The 24518-nt window shown below is 42.7% G+C and overlaps 1 protein-coding gene across 2 annotated transcripts; it reads left to right on the top strand.

Annotated features, from left to right (window-relative positions):
• Nucleotides 1–595: 595 nt before the first annotated feature.
• Nucleotides 596–22200, top strand: C5H1orf198 (chromosome 5 C1orf198 homolog). 2 transcript variants are annotated; one of them, XM_065680320.1, is made up of 4 exons: nucleotides 596–1030; nucleotides 8500–8550; nucleotides 17345–17896; nucleotides 19792–22200. In XM_065680320.1, exons 1-4 carry the CDS (start codon nucleotides 683–685, stop codon nucleotides 19846–19848), a joined length of 1008 nt encoding a protein of 335 aa, XP_065536392.1. In that variant the 5' UTR covers nucleotides 596–682; the 3' UTR covers nucleotides 19849–22200. The 2 variants fall into 2 exon arrangements, with proteins under 2 accessions (XP_065536392.1, XP_065536393.1); XM_065680321.1 differs by lacking the exon at nucleotides 8500–8550.
• Nucleotides 22201–24518: the final 2318 nt, after the last annotated feature.

Genomic DNA, 24518 nt, shown 5'->3' with positions numbered 1-24518 from the left:
GGGTGCCCAGGGAAGTTGTGGCTGCCCCATCCCCGGCAGTGTTGAAATCCAGGTTCGGCAGGGCTTTGAACAACCTGGTCTAGTAGATGTCCCAGCCCATGGCAGGTGGTTCGAGCTAGATGATCTTTTAATGTCCTTTCCAACCTCAGCCACTCTGTGATTCTGACAGGAGCTGCTGGACCTTCTATCAATCACACGAAGAAACAACCAAGACTTATTTAGGAGTGCGGCAAGGCAGGTTCTCTGCTCCGGGGCTGAGCTGCCGGCCGGGGCAAGTCATCTCCCAGTGCTCCGGGCCCCGGCGGTGTGCGAATACAGCCGCTCGCCTCCTCTGGGCAGGAGCGCCGAGGGCCGACCCGGTCAGCCCGCGCTACCGACGGCAGCAACACCGCAGCCAGCTCGGGAGGCGGCTCCTCGCCCCTCCGCCGGCAGCTGGGAGGCAGAGCGGCCCCGCTCCTCGGCCAGGAGCGCGGGGCGGCCGCCGCCGGCGCTGGGCGTGCGGGAGGCGGGGTGTGCGGGGCGGCGGCCGGCCTTCATAGGGACCGAGGGGAGGCGGCGTCTGCAGCAGGGAGCGGGGCAGGGAAGGGGAGGGAGGAGGCGGTCCCCATTCCTATTCCTATTCCCGCCGTGCGAGCGCGCCCGGCTCGGTGCGTGCGGGGCTGGCGGCGGCGGCGGGGTGGCCATGGCTTCCATGGCGGCGGCCATCGCCGCCTCCCGCACGGCCGTGATGAACGGCAACCGGCCGCTGGACGAGCGGGAGCGCAAGCGGTTCAGCTACTTCTCCTCGCTGAGCCCCATGGCGCGCAAGATCATGGCGGAGAAGGAGCGGATCCGCGAGCGCTACGGGCCCGAGTGGGAGCGGCTGCCGCCCCGCCAGCAGGACGAGATCATCGACAAGTGCCTGGTGGAGCCGCACATCCAGGCCCGCTACGCCGCGCACCGCGGGGCCGCCCGGCCCGCCGCGCAGCCCGCCTCCTACCCCAGCCTCCGCCTCAGCACGGGCCAGAAGGTGGTGCACTTCGGCGACGAGGTACCGCCGCGGCGGGGGAAGGGGCGCCGGGGCGGGGGCCGCGGGCACCAGCCGGGCGCGGCCAGCAGCGGGGTCCGCTGTGGCGGGGCCTGGGGGCGGCGGGCGCTCCGCAGCCCCGGCGCCGCCGCGCGGGCGGCTTCGCGGTTGGCTCTGCTCGCGTGTGCCGCTGACGGCAGGGACAGGGCGAGGGGAGAGGGCGTTGGTAGGCGCTGGCTCCGGGGGGAGCTGCGTGGTGATGGGACTGATCTCGTTCCCGACCCCAACGGCGATGCAGGAGGGTGGGATGTTAACGCCCTAAGCGAGGGGACTTGGTTAGACCAGACCGTAAAAGCACGGAAGGCACCAAATCTGAGGAGTTCGTCTGTGATAAGCAGAAGTGACTTTAAAGTGGGTTTTGTGAAGCGCAGACTTACGGAAGAGTACGGTACCGGCTGCCCCGAAAGCGGGGCACGGCCGTGGCTAGCTCTCGGAATAGTCCCTTGCTGAAAATGGGCTGTAGGAAATGTTTACATTGAATTAACTCTCTTCCTTTTTCCTTCTAATTTTAGACACAGTTAAAAATATAACAGTGAAAGCATTCCAGCTCTTGGTATTCTTGACACCTTAAAAAAATATAGCCTGTTCCATGTCACATGCCAGGAAAAACAAGGGTGTGGAAAGACAGATGGCAAAAAGTATGGATTTTGAAGGTTCTGAGAGCCGTCTGTCTAATGGCAAAGCATGGCAGCCCTTCTAGAAACCCATAGGAATAAGGGTACCTCGTCCATAGCAGTGGGTCGTGTTAGCCAGTGTGATCCTTTGAAGAGGAGGGTCTAATAACGCTTGCAAAGACCTGACGGTGCTCTTCAGATGCCGTCTTTCTTATCCTGCCTATGAGATTTCCTTTGTTTCCTTTTCTTTTATATCTTGGTATGATTGCAGAGCCAGTATCTTTCACTATGTTCATACAGTATCTAAAAGTGACCTACTATTAATTAACTTATGTGGCTTCTACCAGAAAAAAACAAATATCTGCTTCTGCATTCGTGATCATCAGTCCAATTTAAAAAGAACAGTGCTGCTTTTAGTCTCCTCACCAATGTCCTTTGCTATAGGGTTTGCAAGAAGCATTTGAAGCACATAGATACTTGGCATCGTGGTTCCAGCCAGCTTTGTGCTACAAGACTGCTGCCTGTGTTTCACCTGTCAGGAAAGTGTGACGATGTGCAATGCGCACATCACATCTAGAGTCAGAGAACAATATGGTCAAGCTCAGTTTTGTTTACTCTTGTGATACTAGAAATTTTGGGTAAATATTTGCTAGTAATAGGCCATAACTCCAGGTTATAGAAGGACACAAGACAGTGAAAGAGATTGTGCAAGCAGTATTTGAAAGAAAACCTAAACAATTAAGTTAGTTGTGGAAGTCCATGACTACGGGAAGTACATATGGTCAGCTTTCCCAGTCTCAGACAGCTCTGCTGTGCTTTCGGCTTTGAATTATGTGGATCTGGAAGGAAAGTAAGCATGTTGTAGGTTGTTGTGCTGCGCTGTATGGAAATAATAATTTGCTGCTTGAAAAAACAGCTAGAGATCCCATCTGAAATCTGGCAAGCTGTTTTCTTTCCCGTCTTCCCCCAAAATACAGCTATGATACAGATAACTTTGCTGTTAGCATTTGTGTAGTCATTAAGCAAAGAAAGTATGGTTCATAAAAATGCTTGATGCAAAGTGTTTAATTTTGGAAGCAACTGCCTCTACTGACTTCCTCCTTAACTTCCAAGCTGAAGTTAATATAAATCATATTTCTGAAGAAAAGAGATTCCACTTGTTTTGGCATCCTTCATTTCCATTTTAGTTCTTCCAACTGCACTATTGAGCTTTGGAGCCTTTCCTGGCTCCTCATCTGATAGCTTCCTCTCCCCCTGCTCCCTTGCTGGCATTCGACCTGATTCTTGGACATTTGCCCTGGCTCACTAATTGTTTCTCCTTGTCCTGCTGTTACAGAACCACTGCGGCTGCTGTCTTGCCATTTCAGTTCAACTTTCCAGGCTTGCAAATGCTTCACCTACAGAGCTTTTTGATCGTGCTGTCTTCTGGTATGACAGCTTATTGAGCTGTAATGCTGCTGTCTTGTGAGACGTAACGGCTGCACACACCATGGTCACCCCAGCCTGTGCTCAGGGCAACTAGGTTGGTCCTGGCTGCTGTTCCTGTCTCATGGTGAATGGCAGGGAGATGGAGAGTAGTCCGTGTACCTTAGAATCACTTGTTGATGTTGCAGTGCTTTCAGTGTGTGTGCATTGGTCTGATGATGTTCTTGCTGACACCTGCTCCAAAAGCTTCATGTTTCCAGCCACAGCTCATCTTCCCTGTTAACTGATGTTGAAATCTGTAGTGATCTACCTGTGCTTGCTTAAGCATGGAAAGTTGATATCTTTCACCTTGTGTTCTCTGGAGGACTTGGCAGAAAACAAAACAAGGATGAATGCTGAAGATACTGATTTACCCATCCATGACTCTCACCATTTCAATCCCATTTTCATGCATGTGATCACTTTGATAAAGTGGTCCAGAAGATATATATAGTGGTCTTCTACCTCTGGACAATCGGCTCTCTCTTTCTTGCTCACACCATTTCCCATATGTCTTTTCTAACACCAAGCTGATCTTCTGAACTTGTAAACCAGGACTGTAAGTTCTCAAAGTGTAAGCATCGCTTACATTTTCAAAACACCTTTACGTATGGTGGCTGTGTGGGAAGGCGGTGATGGAAAATAGATGTGCAGTAACAGGACCATGGCATCCTATAGCCATGGTCCAGACATTTTGTCATGATTGAGCACTGCAGCACCACGTGTGACTCTTAGCAAATGCCTGATCTCAGCTAGAGTGTCACTGCTCCTTCTCTTATCTACACTGTGGCATTGCTAGACATGGAGTTAGTAACTGAAGCTGTACATGTGCTGCGAATGCAGTTCCGAAAGAGGTTCAGTACCAGGACACCAGAGCTGCCTTTTTAGTCTCCCATCTTGCTGTCAAAAAAGTTGAAGATATTTTAAAAGGTCGCAAAAAAACCTGATGAAAGAAGTGGAAGTACAGGAGTGGGCTCCCTGGTTCCCCAGATGACACTTCTCTCTCAAGCACAGAGTTGGGTGGCATCCAATTCATTTGGCATCTACCTGTGTGCATTGTGCTGTCGATGCTGAGGTAACCCGCAAGAGCTGACACCAGCCGTTATGTGTCCACCATTGGCCTCACAGTGTCAAGTTAAGACCTTTATATATTTAGTATAAATGGGCTGTTTTTGGAATACACCATGAATTATGAGCCATCAAAAAAGGAGTAAGTGGAAAACCAGCAGTGTGTGAGAGGCTACCACCCTTTGGCTCTGTAGTGGTCAGCTTTTGTTAAGCATCTGATTTGATATTACTTGATGCCACTGAATCCTCCTTGTTTAGTTCAGTGAAAGGTAGTTTAGATATTCAGTTTACAAGTTCTCACTGTTCTCTTAATACTTTCCCCCTATTCATAAATGTGTGGCATACACATGGATTTAAGTTCTGATTTTCCTTTTTTCCTTGAAGGGATATTGAGTATTTGAGTGGTACTCAGCAGCAAAAAGGATTTGACTTGAAATAACTACACTTTTAATTGAAAAAAATGCCACGTGCATTAGCAAGTAGTAAACATGTGGAGGAAGGAGTTTGGTTAGCTTCATTCATCATCTTTTAACAGGGAAGCTTGACTTGCCTACCCAAAGGCAGGTAGGGTATTTGTTTTGCTTAGCCTTAAGAACTTGGGCACCAAGCCAAAAGATCAACCCTTTATGTCTTACTTAAAAATGCTTTAAAGCAACAAATATTCAATATAGCAAGAACATTTACGTTGGGACTTGCAGATCATAGACTTGTGCTTTAAAAAAAAAAAAACCAGAAAATGAAGGGCAGCTTTTTGAGCACAGTTAAACTCCAATAACCAGCAAGTCTTGTTCTGATAACACCTCTAAGATGCATTTGTTGGCGGGTCTGTGACTACCTGGTTACTGCCCCCTTCTCTGAGCAACGGTCATGTCAGATACGCTGGCACGTTTCTACCAGTGTCTTCCATTTTGAAATTCAGATGCTCTTTTGCAACAAGCTGCCTACATATAGCAAATGTAATTTGTGATTCTTTTTTAGATACTCTGCAGCTGGTTATTGATATCAAGTGTATGACCAGATTTTTGCTTCTCTTTCTCTTTCCCCTTTCTTTTTCCGGCTATGAAATATGTTGCATGAGGCCCCGTTTCTTACAAATAAATTCTTTAGCACTGGTGAACAAAAGTTTGTTTATTTGCCTTCTTTCTGAAAGAAGGCTTCGTTGTGTGCTGAAACAACAGCTGACCAGATATGGATCTCTTCTAATCTGGGTTGATGAGAAATAGCCTTGAAGCTTTTTTCTCTAAAATTTCCACTCATAATTTACTTGTGTGAATATTGAAACAGTTGGTGCCTTTGCTCCCATTTCTTTCAAGCATGAGAGAACTTGTTTGTTCAACAGAAAGCAGAGTTATTTCTCAGATTTTGTTGGTGATAAACATGAATCAGGCACATCAGTCAGGAAACTGTTGAACTGCGTTGTTCTCCTGCTTCTCCTTTGGTCCTCTGCATGTCCTGTGTGTGAGAGCACAAGAGATGGAAGGATGGAAGCCACAAATTTCTTTCCCTTCCTTTCCCTAGCAATGGACAAAATCTGACAACTGTCTCCATCCTAGCTTCAAGTACATTTCAAATAACCACAGACATCAACTCCTTGAAGCTTTGTATCCTCAAACCATGTCTTATCCTATTTTATCCTTTACTAGATCCCATGGAAGATCTCTTGAATGTGGGCAAGCTCCTCTAGCTTACTGGCTCTGAGGTGTGCTGGGCCATGCAGGCTGAGATACGAGACATCTTTTAAGAAGTAAAATCTATGGTCCTTTTCTTTCATGGAACTGTTCCTGCCTAACAAGTGTCTACTACTTCCCTCTATTGAAATAATCTATGAAAGTCTTAGATTTTGTCTCTGACAAAAACTTTTTAACAACTGGTACCAAAATACCATTAATTCATTTCAGGAGCTTTTTGTCTGTCTAAGCTGGAGGTTGAGGTTACAAGTTGAGGTGCCAACAAGTGCAATGGGGTTGAGAAGACATCAGATTCTTTGAAGTGGGAAGCTGACTTCAGCTTCATCCTGTGCATGGCAACCTCATACCTTCACTCTGCCCTTCCCATGCTGGTTTTCTACCCATCTGAGGGCAGCCTTTTGTCAGCAGGGCTTGCTCGCAGCAGCAGTGTTGTCACTGAGTTGAGGGTATGCAGGGAGAGTTGGGGGAAGAGGTGTCCCTCCTAAGTGCTGTCTACAATTGCCTCAAATACAGGAAAGTAAAGAACTGGCTGTCTCAGATGCAGGATGAGGATTGTCTTGGCTTGCTCCCAGATTTAAAACTGGTCCACAGCTGGTTTGCATGTCCTGTAAATGGCAGGAAGTTAGAGCTTCCTTTGAACTCCTTAGGTAAAACCCACTAACATGTGTACATGCCTGGAGCTTTAAGGTGCTTTGACAGTGTGAAGGAGTGCTACACTGATGGCTGGACTTCATTTCTGGTCTTTACTGCTGTGGGTGAAGTCAAGTACTGATTTGTCCAGACCCCATATGGACAGAAGGGTTGTGGTCCTACCTTGTGTGTGTGACTCAATCCTGTGGTTGGGCTCTCCATTCTCTCTTCCCTCCTGAACTTTGATTACTGTCATGTGTGCTTCAGAAATGAAGTGCCAGCTCCACCATTTCAGAGGCAAAAGATGCAGTCCTAAAATGATTTTGGGAATAATTTGATGCTCACATGCTGCAAGGCATCCCACCTAAATGGTGTGGTGTTCCCATACGGTCACTAGCACTCCACAGTGCAAATACTGACAGAACACGTACTAAAAAGCAGACTTTTATTCCCTTTGTTTCCCTGAAATGTTAATAAATATGAGCATCTATTTCCTGGAATTAAGAGAACCTCGTATTGCACTTGTGTTCTTGACAAAAATTTCCTGTACCAGATTTCCTTTTTGGCCAGAATGTGTGGTCCAGCAGAGCCCAGGCCTTTCCTTTTAGATGATCTCCATCAGCCCAGTTCTTTTTAAAAGCATGGGATCACCCTTGTACATACCACAAATACTGTGATGCTAGAAACCCTGTTTCACAGATGAGTAATAGTTCGAGAATGACACATTTTCATGTTCAGGAGGTGGTTTCAGACACTTCTAACTGTGATTTCATCGCCCTTGGCCAGCAAAATCTATCAAGGTGGTAAAGTAAGAGATGGCAGATCAGGAGAATGCTATCAGATATTTGAGAAATGTATTTCTATAAAGGCAGAGGTCAGAAATAAGAGAAGGGCGGTCTGGTAAGATGTGGGATTCCTGTGTTAGCTTAAAACATGGTCTAGTTCTGTTATTATCTGCACAGCAAGAGTGTGAAACAAGCACTGCAAGTCTTGTTCTGTCCTCTCCATCCCTGTGCATGGTTACTTACAGCCTTTCTCTTTCCATTTGCTGTTCTGACCCCTGTTCTTCCGTGAAGTACTGGGGTGTCCAAGGAGTGGTATGGAGAGGGCAACTCATTACCTCTACCAGCGTGAACATCCAGTGTACAAATGAGTCTGATCCACCGCTAGGAATAGAGGTGTGAGCATTTTGTTGCAATTCTTGAGCAAATGTGAATAGCAATTATTTATTGATTGATTTTTCACCCCTTCTTTTTTTGATGTGGGTCATGTGTATTTCTGGAAGGCACGCTGCGTGTGAAGAGATTGTTTAAATTTCTCCAATTGAGATTATGTCTGAAAAAATAGTTTAAAAGAAGCTATTTCAGATTGGGATTTTACTCTGGACATGGTGTGGTTCTTTCAACAGCACTGTGTGCTTCAGAGTGATTGTCACTGAAGTGGTGTAATGATGTGTCTTGTCAGGGCTGGATCCAGCTGTGGCATAGCCTGATGGACACACAGCTGTTGGACTGCCACGTGACTGCCTGGTTGCACACGTGTTTTGGTCTGTGAAGGGGCGGAAATGGGACTTTATTTCCCTAAGGCCTCTGCTGCTCTTGTTATTTCTGTCCCTGTGTGTTGCCAATGGCTACGAAAGAAAATGCCTAGTAGAAAACTGGAGATATAATACATTTTTAAAGCTATTTATAGAGAAGCTGTTTCAAGAGGTTTAGACCACCTTAAACCTTCATGTATTTTGTAGGGTAAATTGGTATACTAACTGGTAATCTTCCCTTCAGAGAACTTGCTTTCAATCAGTCTTAAAATACAGTCAGTGCTCTCTATAAGTAGTGCTTCCACCTTTTAGCCAGTTCTCTGGTAATGGTTGTTATGCTTCCAGCAGTGCAATGTAATTTCATTTGTGTGATGCTCCTGAGCAGGTAAAGCTGCTCGTCTAATTTTTAGTCATTCTTGAATTTTATTTCAGGACATAACTTGGCAAGATGAACACTCAGCTCCATTCTCCTGGGAAACAAAGGTAAATACACAGCAATTTTATTTTTAATGTTGGTTTGTCATTTTGTGCTGTTCCTTGTGCACTTACACTGTCTTCGTTTTGAGACTTGACAGAATAATGTCACCTTTGTTCTGTGAGAGCTGTGCAAAGTGAACATCCTGCAAATGAAACAGGACTGGTGTCTTTGATTTACATCAACAGAAACACAATGTACTTCATGGACCAGTGTTCTGGCCTCAAGTGCAGGTGTAATACTGATTCATTACAAGTTACTTGGGTTTCTGTTGTTGTGAACTTTTAAAACAGCTTTACATGTTTAACAACACCAGTGTCTCAGATACTGTATAAACATAACTGCATTTCACTTCTGACATCAGGAGTAAAGTAGCTAGGAAATGGAGTGAGGAAGTACAGATAACTAATAACTTCACTACATTCTTTGTCTTCAGCTTTTTGTTACATGCTAGAATGTAATAAAACCTGTTAAGCCTGAGGCTATGCTAGAATTGTGTTATTTCTTCTCCAAAAAATAATGAAATAAAGTATTTTTCTATGGTGGGCTGGTTTGGGGTTTCGTGTCTCTCTTCCCCCCTGTACCTCTGGTGTTTTGTTAAAGCATTGTTTATGATGGGATTCTCATAAGGCTAACACGGAGCCAGAGTTCTCCTATCTTTCTGAACCTGCAGTGTGAGGAAATACAGTTGCACCATGTTTGTGGCTTAAAATCAAGTTTACTTCTTCTTGAAGAAAATCTGGGAGCAAAACCACAGCTCATTGCCTTTCTAAACTGGGTATGGTAGGCATGGTAGGTTTAATCACATTTTAAACTCTCTGTTTTCTGGCTTTATCTGCCAGAGAAAGCTGCTTTTCCCCTGTTTCTTCCAATTTTTGCCCTTGAACTATGTAGATAATCATGTCTGACCTTACAAATATAATCTTAGCCTAATGCAGAATAATTATTTGGAAATGCCAGTGAATACTAAATTAATCTGGTTGACCCTAGACGTCAGCCTTCCCAACTCAAGGTCACTACTGGTAGCTAGCACCCCTTCCCTGCTTTTCAGATACTCATTAACCTATAACTTGAAGTGACTCTTTGGTCCCTGCAGTCTACAGTGCTTCAGTTTAAGAGAAACCAGTGCCAATCTTCACTTGCATTAAAACACCCTTACAAGCTGTGATGGTTCAGGAGCCAGTGGAGGATTTCCTGCAGTGGAAGTCTGGTAGCTCAAGCAAGCCCTCCTGTCTTTCAGGACCCTTAGAAGAAGCCGCCACTGGTTTTTAGTGTAATACTAAAGAGGTTTTCAGCATTGGTGAAACTGTCAAGAAAAGAAAAGTAGTGAGAAGAGTGTAGAGCTCACTGACAGTAGGGTGAAATAAATCATATGTTGGAGACAGCAGTGTTGTCTCTCTCTTACTTTTTGGTGCAAACGCTAAAACTCAGTTTTGGGAGTGTGATAGCTGTAATCAGACTTCTAAGCTCTGTCTTGATGGGATTTTTAAAGTTCTGAATATGTGAACTTCTGGAGATAGTGCTTTGTGTAATGCACAATCTACGATGAGATGCATCTGCACTCAAGTGGATTTTCTCTTTAATTGATAGTTGTCTTTTCTTTTAAATACTCGTATGCCTAGTGAAGTGTTTTTCAACCAAGCCCGTGGTTTATCCCTTGCTGATTCAGATTTATTTTTACCTTCTTCCTGGTCTCAAAATAAGGGACTGAAATGGATAGATGCTCTAGTTTCATGCTTCTCTGTAACGAATGGAGGATCACAGAATGATATGGGAACGTTTGTGTGACTGATGAGAAAAATGAGATTGGAGGGGGTTGCTTTAGAAATAGTTGTTTCAGCTAATCAAGCTGTGCTTCCCTCTTTTTCACTGCTCGCTCCTTGCTGACCAGAGATAAAAGCTGTGCCTCAGCTGTAGGTTGAGAATTTGCATGAGTTTTTCCTCTAGCAAAACTAGACAGTTTTGTCTGGCTTTTATGGGGTGTGTGTTGGTTGGATTGTGTGGGTTCTTCCTTTTGTTTTTTCCCCAGTGCCTCATACTGTGTCAGCCTTTTAGCCAAATCCTTCAACTGCTGAGTCTTCCATTTCTAAAGGTGGAGATCCTGCTTTGTGCTTACTCTTTGATCTCTTCCCTGACCAAGTACTTTAATGAGATAATTATGGAAGGCAATTTCTCCATGAGGAGAGGAAAAAGTATCCTTGCCCAATTGGTCCAGCGTGGGGAAACAGTGAAGAAACCTGAATGAGCTGTTTAATAAGGTTGATATGTTGTAATGCGCGTTCAGTGCCTTGTGAGCCAGATCTGTTCCCACTGTTACTTCAGGCTGTCAGGCTCTTTCCATTCCATGAGCTCTACCCTGTGGTGGGTTATTCTTTCCATAACATTCTTTTCCCCAATCTCCCTTTAATGCAGAGGTTTTGGTTTCATTATTGTTGTGATGGCGAAATTCCTTCGTTCTTTTGCAGCTTTGCGTGTATGTGCTCTGGCTTACCCAAGGAAGGGAATGTGGTCTTTGCCTTCTGAATTTGAAGAGAAGGAGCAAATAGAGAAGTAAATCAGTAAAACCAATAGGCACCTTTTAGTGTTTGCTTGTTTGTTTTGACATTGAGACATTTAAAATACTTGTATTTTTAGTAGAAAACTGTAGCACTTCTCAGAAGGAAAACTGCTTGGAAAGCAATGCGTTCTCATGGCATTGCAAATAAACTGACTTTTTAAAACTAGAGATTGAATTTGGAGTGATTTGGTTTGTGGGTGGAGCCCTTATGGACATAACATATCTTGAAATATGGGTTACATTTTTAACAGGAGCTGAAGCCAGATTTATGAACTTAGGGCATTCTATTTATGGCTTCAGGTTTGAGTGAGATGAAAGCTGCCATTTTGGCTGAGTTTAGCCTTTGCGGTTTCTTGGTTTGTTTGAAGTAAAAAGTCAGTGAAACTCGGCACGGACCCCAGGATATAAATGGAAAACAAGACTCACGCCTGGGTTTGGAAATAAAAATTCTCTGCAACTCTTCCTGAACTCAGAACTTTCTGGTTTTGATGTGTTTAAAAAAAATAAAAATTAGTAGTGGGCGGAAAATATAATTTCAGTCTGCCACCTCAGCTGACATCCTGAATGCACAGAGCAGCATGGGAGCAAGCTGCTCGTAATTCATGCTCTTAACTGAAATATAGTTTATTCCAAATGCTTAAAATTGACACATGCACGTCCAAAAGTTTGTTGGTCTTGATACAGGTAGAATAGCTGTGAAGGCAGCTTTAAAGAGTCCTTTTTGTACGTTTCTCTTTTTAACTTCTGGCTTTTTTGTCCTTCAGCTCTCCTACTTTCAAGAGGCCCTCACATAGTTGTTGAAAGGAGAACCCTTTGAGGTGTGTTTAAAAACAAATAAACCAAACACTAAAAGAGAAAGTGCCAAGCTTCAATCCCTTCAGTAATCTGGTTGCTGCGTCCCTGTCTGAGTTCCTTAGTTACATTGCATGGAAGTGATCTGATGATCATTTAGAAAGGAAAAAAAAATGTTGCACTTAGAAAAATTGTGTTTTGCAAACCGTTTCCTTTATCTAAAAGACTAAATATCCTTCTTTGTACAAGTCCTAGTTGGTTTGGGGCTTTTGTTTGCTGTTGCTTTTTAAATATGAAGAAAGTGGCGGAAAGAATTTATCCCCTCCTTCCTTAGCAGCCTGATATTAGAAATTTGGTTACAAACCATACTTCAGTGTGATTATTTTAATCAAGCTGGCATAAATGGCAGTGCTTCCTTGGAAGGAAAGAAGAGTGATGCCTGAGGCTTTGGGGTTTTCCTTCACTTTTTGATCTAGACTACAGACATTTAAACAGTGCTCTACGATTGCTGTTGACTATTAGTTCTTGAGCAAAAAAAAAACCCTAACTTGTGGTAGTAGTAGCTGTGTTCAGGGTTTATTTTAATCTTCATTGCCAGGTGTTCTCAGCTAAGGATTCAGTTACCTGCATCAGTCTTTAGATGGTTTATGAGCATAAACCCATGCACATACCTGATACTGTCAGTATGAGTTTGCTCAGCCTCACCAGTGATAGTGGCAGACTAGACTGCTGGTCTTACCACCAAAGAGCAGATCACTGAATTCCCTCTGCAGCTCCATACTATATACCTTTGGCACTGTCTTCCTGTGTGGATGAAAATTACTTAGATTGGTTTTGAGTGCTTTGCTCTGGTTTTGCCCTCACAGTTGGTCTCTGCTGACCTAAGGATTTCTTTCTGACTCTCGGGAGATCCTGAAAACACCCATGGTGTGCACAGGAAACAAAGCAAAAACTGCAACTGCTTTGGGTCCCGTATTTATTTTGGTTTTGTCCATTCAGCAAAGCAAAGTCATCTTCTATATCACTTTAAACTTGGCTTTCTTACCTCTGCATATCAGGCTGTGCTTAAAAGAAGTTGATTTTGACAGTGTTTCTGCAGCCTTTGTCTCAACGATTTGGATTTTTCAGGCTGCCAAACAAAACAATTTGTTTTGGCTGTGTTGGCTTGACTGTTTAGTAAAATACTACACATTCCTGGTAAGTGAATAAGATGCTTAAAAAAAAACACCAACAAAACCCAAAAAAGCAAGCTCCTGGGTTCTTTGTGGTCATCTTGTTTTTAATATAAACTTATGAACTGAGTCCTGATTTTATACAGTATTATTAAATCATTTCATCCTTAGTGTGTGGTGCTTCTCTTTTAGAATACATGGTTTCCCATGAGTATGTACAGCCAGTATTATGATTTGGTGGATTAGCCCTGCCTTGAGACTGAAGTTATGTCTAAATTTTTTAATCCAATAAATAGAATTCTTGAGTGCCATAACATCATCTTTTAAGGAAAGATGGACACAGAACTTCCTAAACCCCACAATGTGTAATATACTTACTAGACAGAAAGATGATCCAGGACCTAGTCATCCTTTATTTTAACCCTTGGAATGGTTTGGGACCAGAGAGATGAGACTGAAAAGAACAGACTTCTAGTTTTGCCCCCCACCCCTGCAGTGTGTTGAGAATGACTTTCTCATGCAATATCTTGAAAATACTACTGCTGTTAATAGCTTTTATTTGAATTCTGATAACTTTTAAAAATTACAGTTGGGATTGTACTGGCCTGTCCATAAACTGTCAAGACTTTCTGGGCTGAACACTTTCCAGAAATACAAATGGTGGGAAAAGAAGTATTTGTATTTGATTCTTTAGATGGGGAATTAACAGTACAGAAACTGCAGCTCATTCATTCGGTGTCATACAAAATCAGTGAAAGCAGCTGGAGACCGAAACCCTATCATCTTGAGAATCCCAAACTCTGCCTAAATGACAATTCACTTTTGACCATCAGATCTTACCCCAGTATAAGCATTTGCTTCCCTGGGGTGGCAGCTCGTAGGGTGTCACAAGGGCAGTTCTGCTGCTAAATGCTCAAGTGCACAACACAGCTCACAGCAGTCCTGTCTCTGCCTGAGAAAAGCAAACATGTGGTACTGCCACCATAAGTTTGATGGGGGCCAGGAGAGATGTGCATGAAGATATTCTAGTGGCTGGCAAAGGGAAAAGGAAATGTTTTTTTGGGGGGGGAGGGAACTGTCTTTAAAAAGTCACCCTTCCTCCTCCTGCTGACCCAGTCAATTGTCAGCTTGCAATCTGACGTAAGAAACTGAAAGCAGAACACTAATTAAACTTGGATTTCTAATGTCTAGTGACTCATTAGAATGTACAGTATTACTCATGACTTAGATGTCAACCTGGGGTATTTCACTTGTGGGTCTTATCCCTCTGTATGTGAAATTGCCTCCCTCACTGCTGCTCGGTTGTTGGTTTTGGGTTGGTTTTTTTTTGGTTGGGTTTTGGTTTTGGGGGGGTATTTATAATATTTTATTGCTAGCTTTGTGACTTGAAAGATACTGCATATTAATAATTTTCTTCCATCAGCTACATTTCATAGGGATTCAGATGTCTTAAGTAAACTTGGAAGTTGAATAGAAGCATTATATGTTTCAAGGAAAACAGGATAACTTGTGACTGGTCCCCAGAAGTTCTTGGCTTCTTGAGCTAAATGTTAGAACCAGAACTGTATATCTGACCTCTTGGGGCTGTACTCACATCATGCTGAGATGCAGTCCTCTCAGAACCTGTCTGATGGTCTTACCTTCTTTGCTTTCCTTGGAGGGAAAAGGCAAACTCCTGAAGAATTATTTTCATTCCCGCTATTCGATGTCAGGTCATGACCTGTTTGATCTCCAAAGCACACTGCGACACAAATATGCAGTCCTAAATGTTGAGTTGTCCTGTTTTCTGAAATGGAAAGGTGTACATCATATTGTTTCCTTTCTAAAAGGACAAAGAGGGCATCATCTCCAGAACATACTCACAAGTGGGTTGGAAAGGGTACAACTGCCTGAAGTTGTGCTGTAGTGCCACACTCTTCTCTATACTTGAAGCAGTCTGCCACTTCCAAACCAGACCTCTGAGCTGATACTTGGACCCGTGCATAAGATAAAACATGACCATGGGCAGTGGCTTTTGCTCCACAGCATAAGAACTTCGAGGAAGCTCGACTTTGCTTGTCTGTCTTGCTGCCATTTCTAATTTTTGTTCTAACAGACCCCTACTTCCCTTCTATCAGTGTTTTTCCTGGATCTTATTTCCATCACTGTTCTGGTGGATCTGGGGCTCTGATAGCCCCTCTGCCCTCTGGGCACTGAGTTTCCCTCTCGTTGTGGCTGGAGGGTGAAGGAATCATATTAGTGAAGCTGACTGCTGATGTAGTGGCCTTTAGCTAGTCATCTCTAATGTGAGTCCTGGGGCAGGCAGCTCAGAAGGAAGACTGTTGAAGGATGGAAAGCAGCACTGTTTTAATTCCTAAATTACAAGGTAGAATTCCTAAATTACAAGGTCTTCCAGGATGGATTCCCCCTCACTCCCCTCTTTGGAAACTGGGGAAGTACAGGTTTATTTCATATTATTGCTTTTTTTTAAGCTGGGATTTTTATCAGTTCTGAAGTCTTAAAGCATCTTAACTTCAGGATGGTAAATCTCTATTTCATAGTATTGCCAAATAAGCTTAGGGAAATAAATCCGTGTATTTTAATATAGGGAATGGCAGTCACTGTAAATAATCCTCAACATCACTGAACCCATAGTTTGTTTAGGCAGAATTTATTTAGGGATCGCACTCTTAATTGTACGTCCTGAGTTTTGTTTAAAAAAATAAAAATTAGAGCACTCAGGTTTTTCCTGCTTGCAGGCAGGGTGGGGGGTTGAGCTGTCTGGTAAGAGTTGCACGCATCCTTGCACTCACCTTCATTTAGCTGAGCTATAATTACACATCGCTTGTTTGTGTTCTGCGTCTTTTGATAACAGAGGATATTGTTAATGAAAGCACGGAACTTGGTGCTTCTTTGCCTATAACCCTGGAAAAATATCTAAGGTATCTAATTGTTTAAAAAGGTCGGGTGCTGGTCCCTGAATGAAATTATGTGTCATCAGCTGCTGACTGATTAAAAAAATTGGTTGATAAATAATCAGTTGCTGAGTTAACGTTTGCACTTTGATGAGAAGTTTCTGAATATTAAACACTAGGCATGTGAGAGCTGCCAGTTCTAGAGTCCCTTTGAACTTAACATGCACAATAACGTAGCACCCAAGATCAAACACTTCTAGTGAAAATGATATGCAACTGGGACTTGTTTTAGACTCAGACCCGTAGGTGCTTTTGCAATTTTATTCAGGAAAGGCAAAGTAATGAAGTAAAATGGGGAAAACATCACAAATCTGTAATTAACTTCAAAAGTATTTATTAACTGCTTGTATTTGAAATGTCTTCTGATTTTTATTTTTATTTTTCAAAAATAAGTGGGTTTTGTTGCTTTATTTTATTTTATTTTTCTATAGTTCATTCCATTTTACAAACACAAGTCTAGCCATTATGTTGTTCTTTTCTGGCCCTTGCTATGATGCTGCGCTCCTAAATACGGTAACTCTTACGTGTTCCTCAGAGTGAAATAAGGCTTAACTTTTATTAGCCTAAAGGGGGTCCAGCCAGTTAACAATCAAGGTTACGGAAGTGGTGATAAGTAAAATGAACATTTTGAAGTACTGTTTGCTTCTGGGTGGCTTTTGCAAGATCTGTATCATGCTCTAAGTGTGGTCGCTTGCTTCCTTGACCTGGTGTTACCTCTCAGAAATGAGTACAGTTATCTGCACTGCAAGGGAAAACAAAACAAGGCTCTGGAATAAGGGAAGAACTGGTCCTGCTGGAGTTATTTCTTTTCCTTCAGAGGGGCATTAGAATTGTAAAATGCACTTATCTACGCATACCCGTTACATCTAATCCTTTATCTTGGAAGTAGTTAGAGTTTTAGCATGTTGCCAACTATTTCAAAGACTATAATGGAAGATTGCCTTTTAAACTACACTGTAAAGCTTTTTTGCTTTATATTTTCATGTAAAACGTCTGTGGCTTTCAAAATGCTATTCAAATGTTTTATGGCTATGCATGCTGTGCACTATCTCGGATGGCATCGGGTAACTCAAATATGATTGCTTTCTCTGACTCCTATGAACCAGGTCTAGGACTCTTGCAGTTCAGACTTTTAAGAAGTATTGTTTTTATGTAGCTACAAAGGTAGACATTTATGGAGAAAATATGTAGCTTTGCTGTGGTATCTGCTATCTGGGAGTTGCTTAGCTGTGAGTAAAGGTGTTTTCTATGTGACTCAAAATCAGAAGTTCAAAACTGTGTCGTTGTGAAGAGCTTTGAAATACTGTATGTCTCTAACCCTGAACAGAGTCAGATGGAGTTCAGCGTTGCATCTCTGTCCATACAAGAACAAAGTGGTGCCCAGTTGCAAAATGAACAGAGGCAGCCTGTTAAAGCAGCACCTGGTGTCCAAGTCCCTAAATCTTCTCAGGCCAATAAGACCCCTGGCTCTGATGGGTTGATAGCATCCAGAAAAGAAGAGGAGTCCTCTTTCTGGAAGATAAATGCAGAGCGCTCAAAGTTTGAAGGACACAAGTCTGAGTTTCAGTCCCTCACTCCCAGCCAGATCAAGTCCATGGAGAAAGGAGAGAAACCCCTTCCCTCTTTCTACAGACAAGAGTCTACTCCAAAGGAGATGGCAAAAGCTGAGAAGCCCAGCGTAACTAAACCAGAGAAGTCTGTTGCCCCCAGCCTACCTTCTGTATCTCTTGAATGGGAGAAACCTCGACCTGCTCAACTCCCTACTAGTCCTCTAGATGACTTCTTTCTTCCTGATCCACCACAGGACCTGGCATCTTCTAGGACAAACAAGGAAGATCCTGATGGTACTATACTTACAGATCCACAAATGCCTGGACAGGTAAGGACTGCTATATCCACTGTCCTTAGATTTAAAAACTTTAAATCGAAGCATTACATTTTTAAAAAACTAAAAAGCACATGAAAATCTGACAAGGCTGCTCTAGATTAGGGACTCCATAAAGCATTAAACCATAGCTAAGCTTGCTGGTTTTTTATCCTGCAAATCCAAAGATACCTGTTTAACCAACATGTTAACTGCTACTGTTTGTTTCAGTCAAGTATTCTTCAATGTAATAAAGTGCGTAGGATAAAAGCATCATTTAAATATAATGCCAGAAACACTGATGTGGCATCCAGTGGCTAACCGACAGCAAGCTACCTAGCAGTCTGGGGTAAAGGGCTTGCTGTATCAACTAAAGAGGTTGGGGTTTTGTTTGTTTTTTCTTAAAACAGCAAAACATGGAAAAAAAATTTAAACTTTAAAAGTAGATAAACTAGAGTCTAGAATACTTTGTTGGTACACACAGCATAGCAATGAATGTCAAAGCAGTTTCTCAGCTCTTTTAAGTGGTAGCCCAACGGCTGTGCCCCAGTGCTTTGTCCCAGGCAGCTGGGCTGCTTTCAAATGTGTTTTTTCTCTAAGGTCCAGAATGGAAGTGGAATGAGCCTGCAGAATTAGCCTTCTTAATGTTTTGGTTGTTTTTTGGTTTTAATAAAAAAATAACGTTAAGCAGCTCAATAGCCAACTGAAGCTATTTGAAAAGCAAATGCTGATCTGTGAGAAAAGAAAGGGAACAACAAGATATGACATTATGAGGGAAAGAAAAGGAAGGGATGCAAAGCCTGAAAACTGTAAACTAGAGGAGTTGTTCTTCAAACAGAGCCGTGCAGTTCTCTTTGGAACATGTGGCACCACTCTGGCATAAGCCTGACATAGACTTTCAGCATGTCACATAGCTTTTTCTTTCACATTTTCCCAACAGTGGTGTTTAAATTCCAGACAAGATGATGTAAGGTCAAATATATGCAGCATGAGGTAAATACTTGCAAGAGAAGTAAGTGGTGGCACTTAGAAGAGGACAGTACTTAAACCACTTGAATATTTGGAGCCCTATGTTGGGTTTGTTTTGTTGGGTTTTTCTTTTCTCTGAAGCTAAGAGATAATGCTTCTTGAGCTGTTTTGCTACAAATTGTGACCATGGTAATCCTTTAATTTTAGTTAAAGGCTTTGTCACGTTTTCCTACAAATTTAATGGCTTGTTACGGTTCTCAATCCTTTGTGAATGTTTTCTAGCTAACTGAAATAGTTTGAGAAGCCTAATTTTATTTTTTCTTTTTTCATCCCTGGTGAGAAACAATCCTCCCATGTCAAAATGTGAACAGAGCAGCAGAGAAGATGGTGTGATTGAATTACTGAATTTTCCTCCTTTCCTGTTTCTGGATTATCTTCCCTGTTCTGGGGAAGAGAATCCAGAGACTCAGCTGTGTCCCTGGATCACTTTAAATGTCATGGCTAGAAGTGCAGCACTGCAGGAATGACCATGTTCTTGATGGCCTAGTAAATAACTTGTCAACAAAGTTTAAAGGGTGTATAGTTTTCTGGAAGCAGCTGGCTGTCATTCCAACAGCCAGTCCATTGAATAATGATGCTTACATTCTGTGTTTCATTCTCTGCAATTCCCACTCTAGTCTAAATAGTGAAACAACATTTTGCCTGCAGACCTTTACAAGAATTTTGGTTTTTATCTGGAATTGCCTTTTTGGTCATTGTGAGTGATTTTCCATGTTTAGCATTTTCTGGTGTAGGTTCTTAGGTATGCTAGAGCAAGGTAATGAAATGTTGGCAGACAACATTTTAAACTTTGTTTTGTAGATTGGTAGTTGAGTACTGAGTTTGCAATACCGTAATTAACAACTACATCTTATTTCTTCTCTGTCTTTTTTCCCTTGCAGACTAGTACAAGCAATGTTATCTTGAAGACTGGCTTTGATTTTCTAGACAACTGGTAAAATACACTTCAAAATAGATCAGATCAATTTTGGGGAAGGAGTGGAATATCTTGCTCCTTGTACGTTAATTTACTAGCATTTGTGTCTTTTTCTAGAAGTAAATTTCAAACTCTTAAATGTTGCCTTTGTATAAACTTTTGTAATACCATATGCGGTTTTGGTTTTTTAAACAGTGATAGAAGTGTGGTTTCATTTGGGTATTTTTTTAATATCTGTTAAAATTTTTAGTAGCTACTGTATTGAGAGGATGCGAGAAGTTACCCTACACTTGTTAAAGAAAAACAGATGAGAGTCTCCACATGCTACAAGTGGAACTGACAGGATCAGATTGCTGTTTTCAATCGAAACCTTGCTGGCATGGCTTGTAAGAGATAGCGTAGCACACGCAGTGGTTCCAAATAAGCAAGTAACTCTGTACTTCAGAAAACTAGCAAAAACAGTATGAAAAAAAGCATACAGATGAGTTGCATTGATTTCTATACTTCATTTTGTTTGAAAATAACTTTTGTACCACTTACTTGAAAACACTTTTCTTTTAAAGAGGGCAAAGGCATTGCCAAAATGATGGATCCAAAGAAGCACTGTGTTTGTACCCTACAAATCTGCTAAAATAACATAAGCGTGTTAGAAAAATGACCTGGGGAAATGACACCTTTTTCTGGTCTTTGGATTAAAGACTTGGGGGTGAGTGGAGTGGAATGGGATAACACCTCACAAATGGGAGAAACTATCTTCAGGGAACACAAGCCTAATTATTTCACTGCCTCCTTACTAGAGCGTAGCTCTTTGTGATAGTAGCTGGAAGTACAGCACTGAGAATTGCTGGAGTTTAGATTGTCAGGCAACCACTATGTTTATGGGAGGTTATAGCAGTATAAGGCTTCTTTGTTTTTTAAGCAGCTTATCGTCTCAAGGACTCATCAACTTTGGTGCTTTTTCCTCCTTGTGGGTACATTCTCTTCAGTGTTCAAGATGTGGGTTACATTTGTTCCTGAGGTGCCGAGGCATCTCAAGGTGGCCCTCAGAAGACTTGTCCCCAGTTCTGCTTTTGAATGATCTTTGGTGTTTTAAATGTAGAGAACATGACTAGCTGTCGTTTGAATCTGTTGTCTCTGAAATGCAGCATGATTTACACACTGACTCTCACTGTGTTTACCTCACCTTGAAGCCTTAATTCCCCCTACGCACAGCTAGTGACTGGTCTGCTCCAATGCCAAAGGTTTGACCTTTCCCTTTACCTCAGCAATAGTCCCATAGTATTTGTTTGGGGTAGAAGGCAAAACACAGGGGTCTAATGGGTCTCATGGGTCCCAGCCAAGGCTATGAAGGTCACCATCTCCTAGACCGTAATTATACTATGCTTCTCATGGATTAGCACTTGACATTTGGTTCAGTGCCAGGGGCAGTTAAATGTGCAGAATTGGATGCTGCAGGATTTTCTTCTGCCTGTTACAGGAAGTTTGAGATGTACTGGAAAAATCCTTGCATCTAAGTGATGTGCTGCTTGTTCTGAACAAGAGCAAGATGTTGATAAACTTTAAAACTTACTTGTTGATGAAGGAAAATGCTGTAAGTAACCACCAAGCCCAAAACCCCAAGTTTTTCTAGTGTTTTCTTAAAAGGTTTCTTAGCTAATGAGGAAGACTGCCACAGAGTTAAGTGATTCGGTAGCCTCCTTATTTATAGACTTCTGAGAGCTTCTTTACATCCTTCCTGAGATGTACAAACTCCTGTAACTGGTGGATATTGTCTCTGCATTCAGCAGTTCAGAAAACACTTGCTGTTTCAGCCAGCCTGGACTTTACTGTGGTTTTCTCTTAGCTGACCATTTTTAGCATTTGCTACAAGCATCCAGCATTAATCCAGCTTAGAACAACTTCAGCACAAATTCTTCAGGTGTGTAATTAGTGTTGACTTGCACCTTCTTTTCAAAGCTGACAGATGTTAACCCTGGGGCTTACAGTTACCAGTGAACCTAGTTTGCTGTACATTCAGCTGCTGAAAAGTTGTAAATCGAAGGTGAAGATGCACCTTGCTTTGATATGGGGAGATCTAAAACCAAAGTCTCCTACTGACATTTTAAACCTCTGCTAAATACCTTAAAGCTTCTTAGGGAAGAACCTGGGCTGCCTGTCGATTCCATCGGCTAACTCGACCCTAATACACATTGGGACCAGCTGGTAGAACATGCTGCAGAACTTTTTACTTATCCTGGTAGGTTTTTCCTGTGCTTTGACAAGAGTTGATGCTCCTTCTTTCTTTAGTATGTTTTTATTAAACATTCTTACAAAAAAAATGTACTTGGTCACATTTTATATTAACAATGTTTTAATAAAGTCACTTTAAATAGAACATTCAAGGCTTTTGTGTTGCTTTGTGTATTGTACTTTAATCTCTGCTTTCCTCAGTGCCATTCGAGTTGCTTGGGGCATCTTGAATCCGCCTGAGAGTCAGCTAAGAATGATCTGGTCTAGAATTTAGAAACCAAGTTTTTCAGATCAGGAAAAACAAATCAATACAGCACAGTTGTTTCCCAGGCTTTTAAGTGAGGCTGTTTGGGAAAGTGTCTTTGCTTTATCATCTTATCTGATGGCTGGGGACAGGTAAAGACTAAAATGTATTTGTACTTCACTGTAATAAACTTAAACCTAATACACACACGCACACACACTATCTTCAGGTAATTCAAAGCAGTGTCTGGATATAGATTGCAGGAGCAATTTGTAAATGGCATGTCATGGTTTAGCCCCAGGTGGCAACTGAACACCACGCAGCCACTCACGCACTTCCCCCAAGCAGGATGGCGAGAGAATCAGAAAAGTAGAAGTGCAAAAATGCATGGGTTGAGACTAAACTAAAGACAGTTTAATAGGGAAAGCAAAAGCCATGAACACAGGCAAAGCAAAGTAAGGAGTTCATTCACCACTTCTCATCAGCAGGCTCACTGGACTTAGTGCAAAGGACCAGAACTTGGCAATGACAAACTTTCAGGCAGTTTTCCTTTCAGTTGATAGTTACATTATGGGTTTTAAAAGCATGTCACAACAGGGAAGATGCTAGCAGAGGCTACTGGGTAGACTCGCTTTCTGCCTTTTGCCTTATGCAGCAAGTTATCAAGGTGTAAGAGACTCAAATGTGCACCTACAAGGATAGTTTTCCCTCTGCATGCCCACATTCCCATCTTCCAGAAACGTATTTTGAAAAACAACTCCATTTCTTTATACTCGAGCTGAATTTCTACCAACAACTAAAAAGGCATTTGAAGAATTTGGTTAGGAGAGAATCAAGACCCAATTAAAGGGATGGCGTTACAACTATATTTAGGATCTGGCCTACACATAGTTTGCTTCAGTCTTGTTTTAAGCTCCATCTTAAAAGTCCTCTTATAAAGGCATCTGGGTGCTGTCTCAGCACATGGGAGTCAGCAGGCGGCATGACTGAGTGAAGACTTGCAGAGGCAGAGCAGAAAACATGCTGTAGCTGCCTGCCGAAAGGTAGCAATCGATTTACTTATTGGTGACTTCAGTCATAGCTGCTGAGGTTCAAACAGCACAGAGGTGTCTTTGAGACCATGGCTATGGAAAATCACTGTTATTGTCCACTTTCCACATATGAGCTTTACAACTCAACACATAATATAACCAGCAGGTTCACAAGGAGGATTTACAGCTTCATCTGACCTCCCACCATATGGGGAGCTTTGACAATACCCTCTAGAGTCAGTGATGTGAGGTTTGAGATAATCACAAGATTGGTTTGCACCCCTAACCCAGCAGTTCCCCACTGGTGCTGAACTGCAACCAAAAGATGCTGATCTGGGACCCGGGTTATTCCACCCTAACTGAGCAGGGAAGGAAATCTCAATTCTTGACATTCTTCTTCAACAGACCCTCTGTCCCCTAAAATTGTCTTCCAAGGGGCATGCTCCTTGTTCTCCTCTCTGCTCTTCACAGTGAAGATGCCAAGGCGCAGGCAAGAGCTCATCCTGCTCCTCACCAGCAACCTGATTTTCCTGCCAGGACAAGTTCCCATGTACAGCACAGCAAAGGTGCCTTCTGTTAGGGAGCTACTGGGCTGGACAATGGCCTGTTACCCCTTAGCCAGGCTTGGCTGAAGCCTGGCAGACATGTCTCTACTCACCTTCAGCCCAACACATAACTTTTCAAGCTTAGCAGTTTTCATTGAGCATCACTGTGAATTTTACTCCGAATGTCTTCTGGGGCAGAGGATTCCATTAGGCAACCTCTAAATCACAGCTTCTATCATCAGCTCTGCTGCCTAATGGATGTGAAACTTGGACCTCATACAGGACCAAGATACTGGGCTAAATGCCCTTGGCAGGTCAGGATTTTACTGGGATGCCAGCAAGTCAAAAACCATGTAGCTGCCCCGAAAATAGCTGACTGCAGTTTTCCTATAATGCTGGTTTCCAAAATGAACAAGGGAATAAAGGAAAAACAAAATGAGATGGGTGGGGGAGGGAACGAGTCTTGTGTATTTTGGATGGTTCAATGGTTTCAGTGACCAACCAGAGGCTTACACAAGGGCCGGACCTCAGCCTCAGCTTCCCTTGTTACCAAAAGTGGCAAGAGTGCTGGCGACCCTGAAGTTCAGCTGGCTATTCGCCTCCTGGGCTTGTTCTCTGTGGTCCAATAACCAGAGTGAAGGCA

The sequence above is a fragment of the Lathamus discolor genome, chromosome 5, assembly GCF_037157495.1.
Source record: "Lathamus discolor isolate bLatDis1 chromosome 5, bLatDis1.hap1, whole genome shotgun sequence".
In the NCBI taxonomy this organism is placed as follows: Eukaryota; Metazoa; Chordata; class Aves; order Psittaciformes; family Psittacidae; genus Lathamus; species Lathamus discolor.
This window is presented reverse-complemented; position numbering and strand designations above follow the sequence as displayed.

Coding starts and splice junctions, on each gene's coding strand:
- C5H1orf198 (XM_065680320.1), top strand. CDS start 683: ATGGCTTCCATGGCGGCGGCCATCGCCGCCTCCCGCACGGCCGTGATG. Junction 1,031..8,499: donor TGGTGCACTTCGGCGACGAG/GTACCGCCGCGG, acceptor ATTTTATTTCAG/GACATAACTTGGCAAGATGA. Junction 17,897..19,791: donor ATCCACAAATGCCTGGACAG/GTAAGGACTGCT, acceptor TTTCCCTTGCAG/ACTAGTACAAGCAATGTTAT.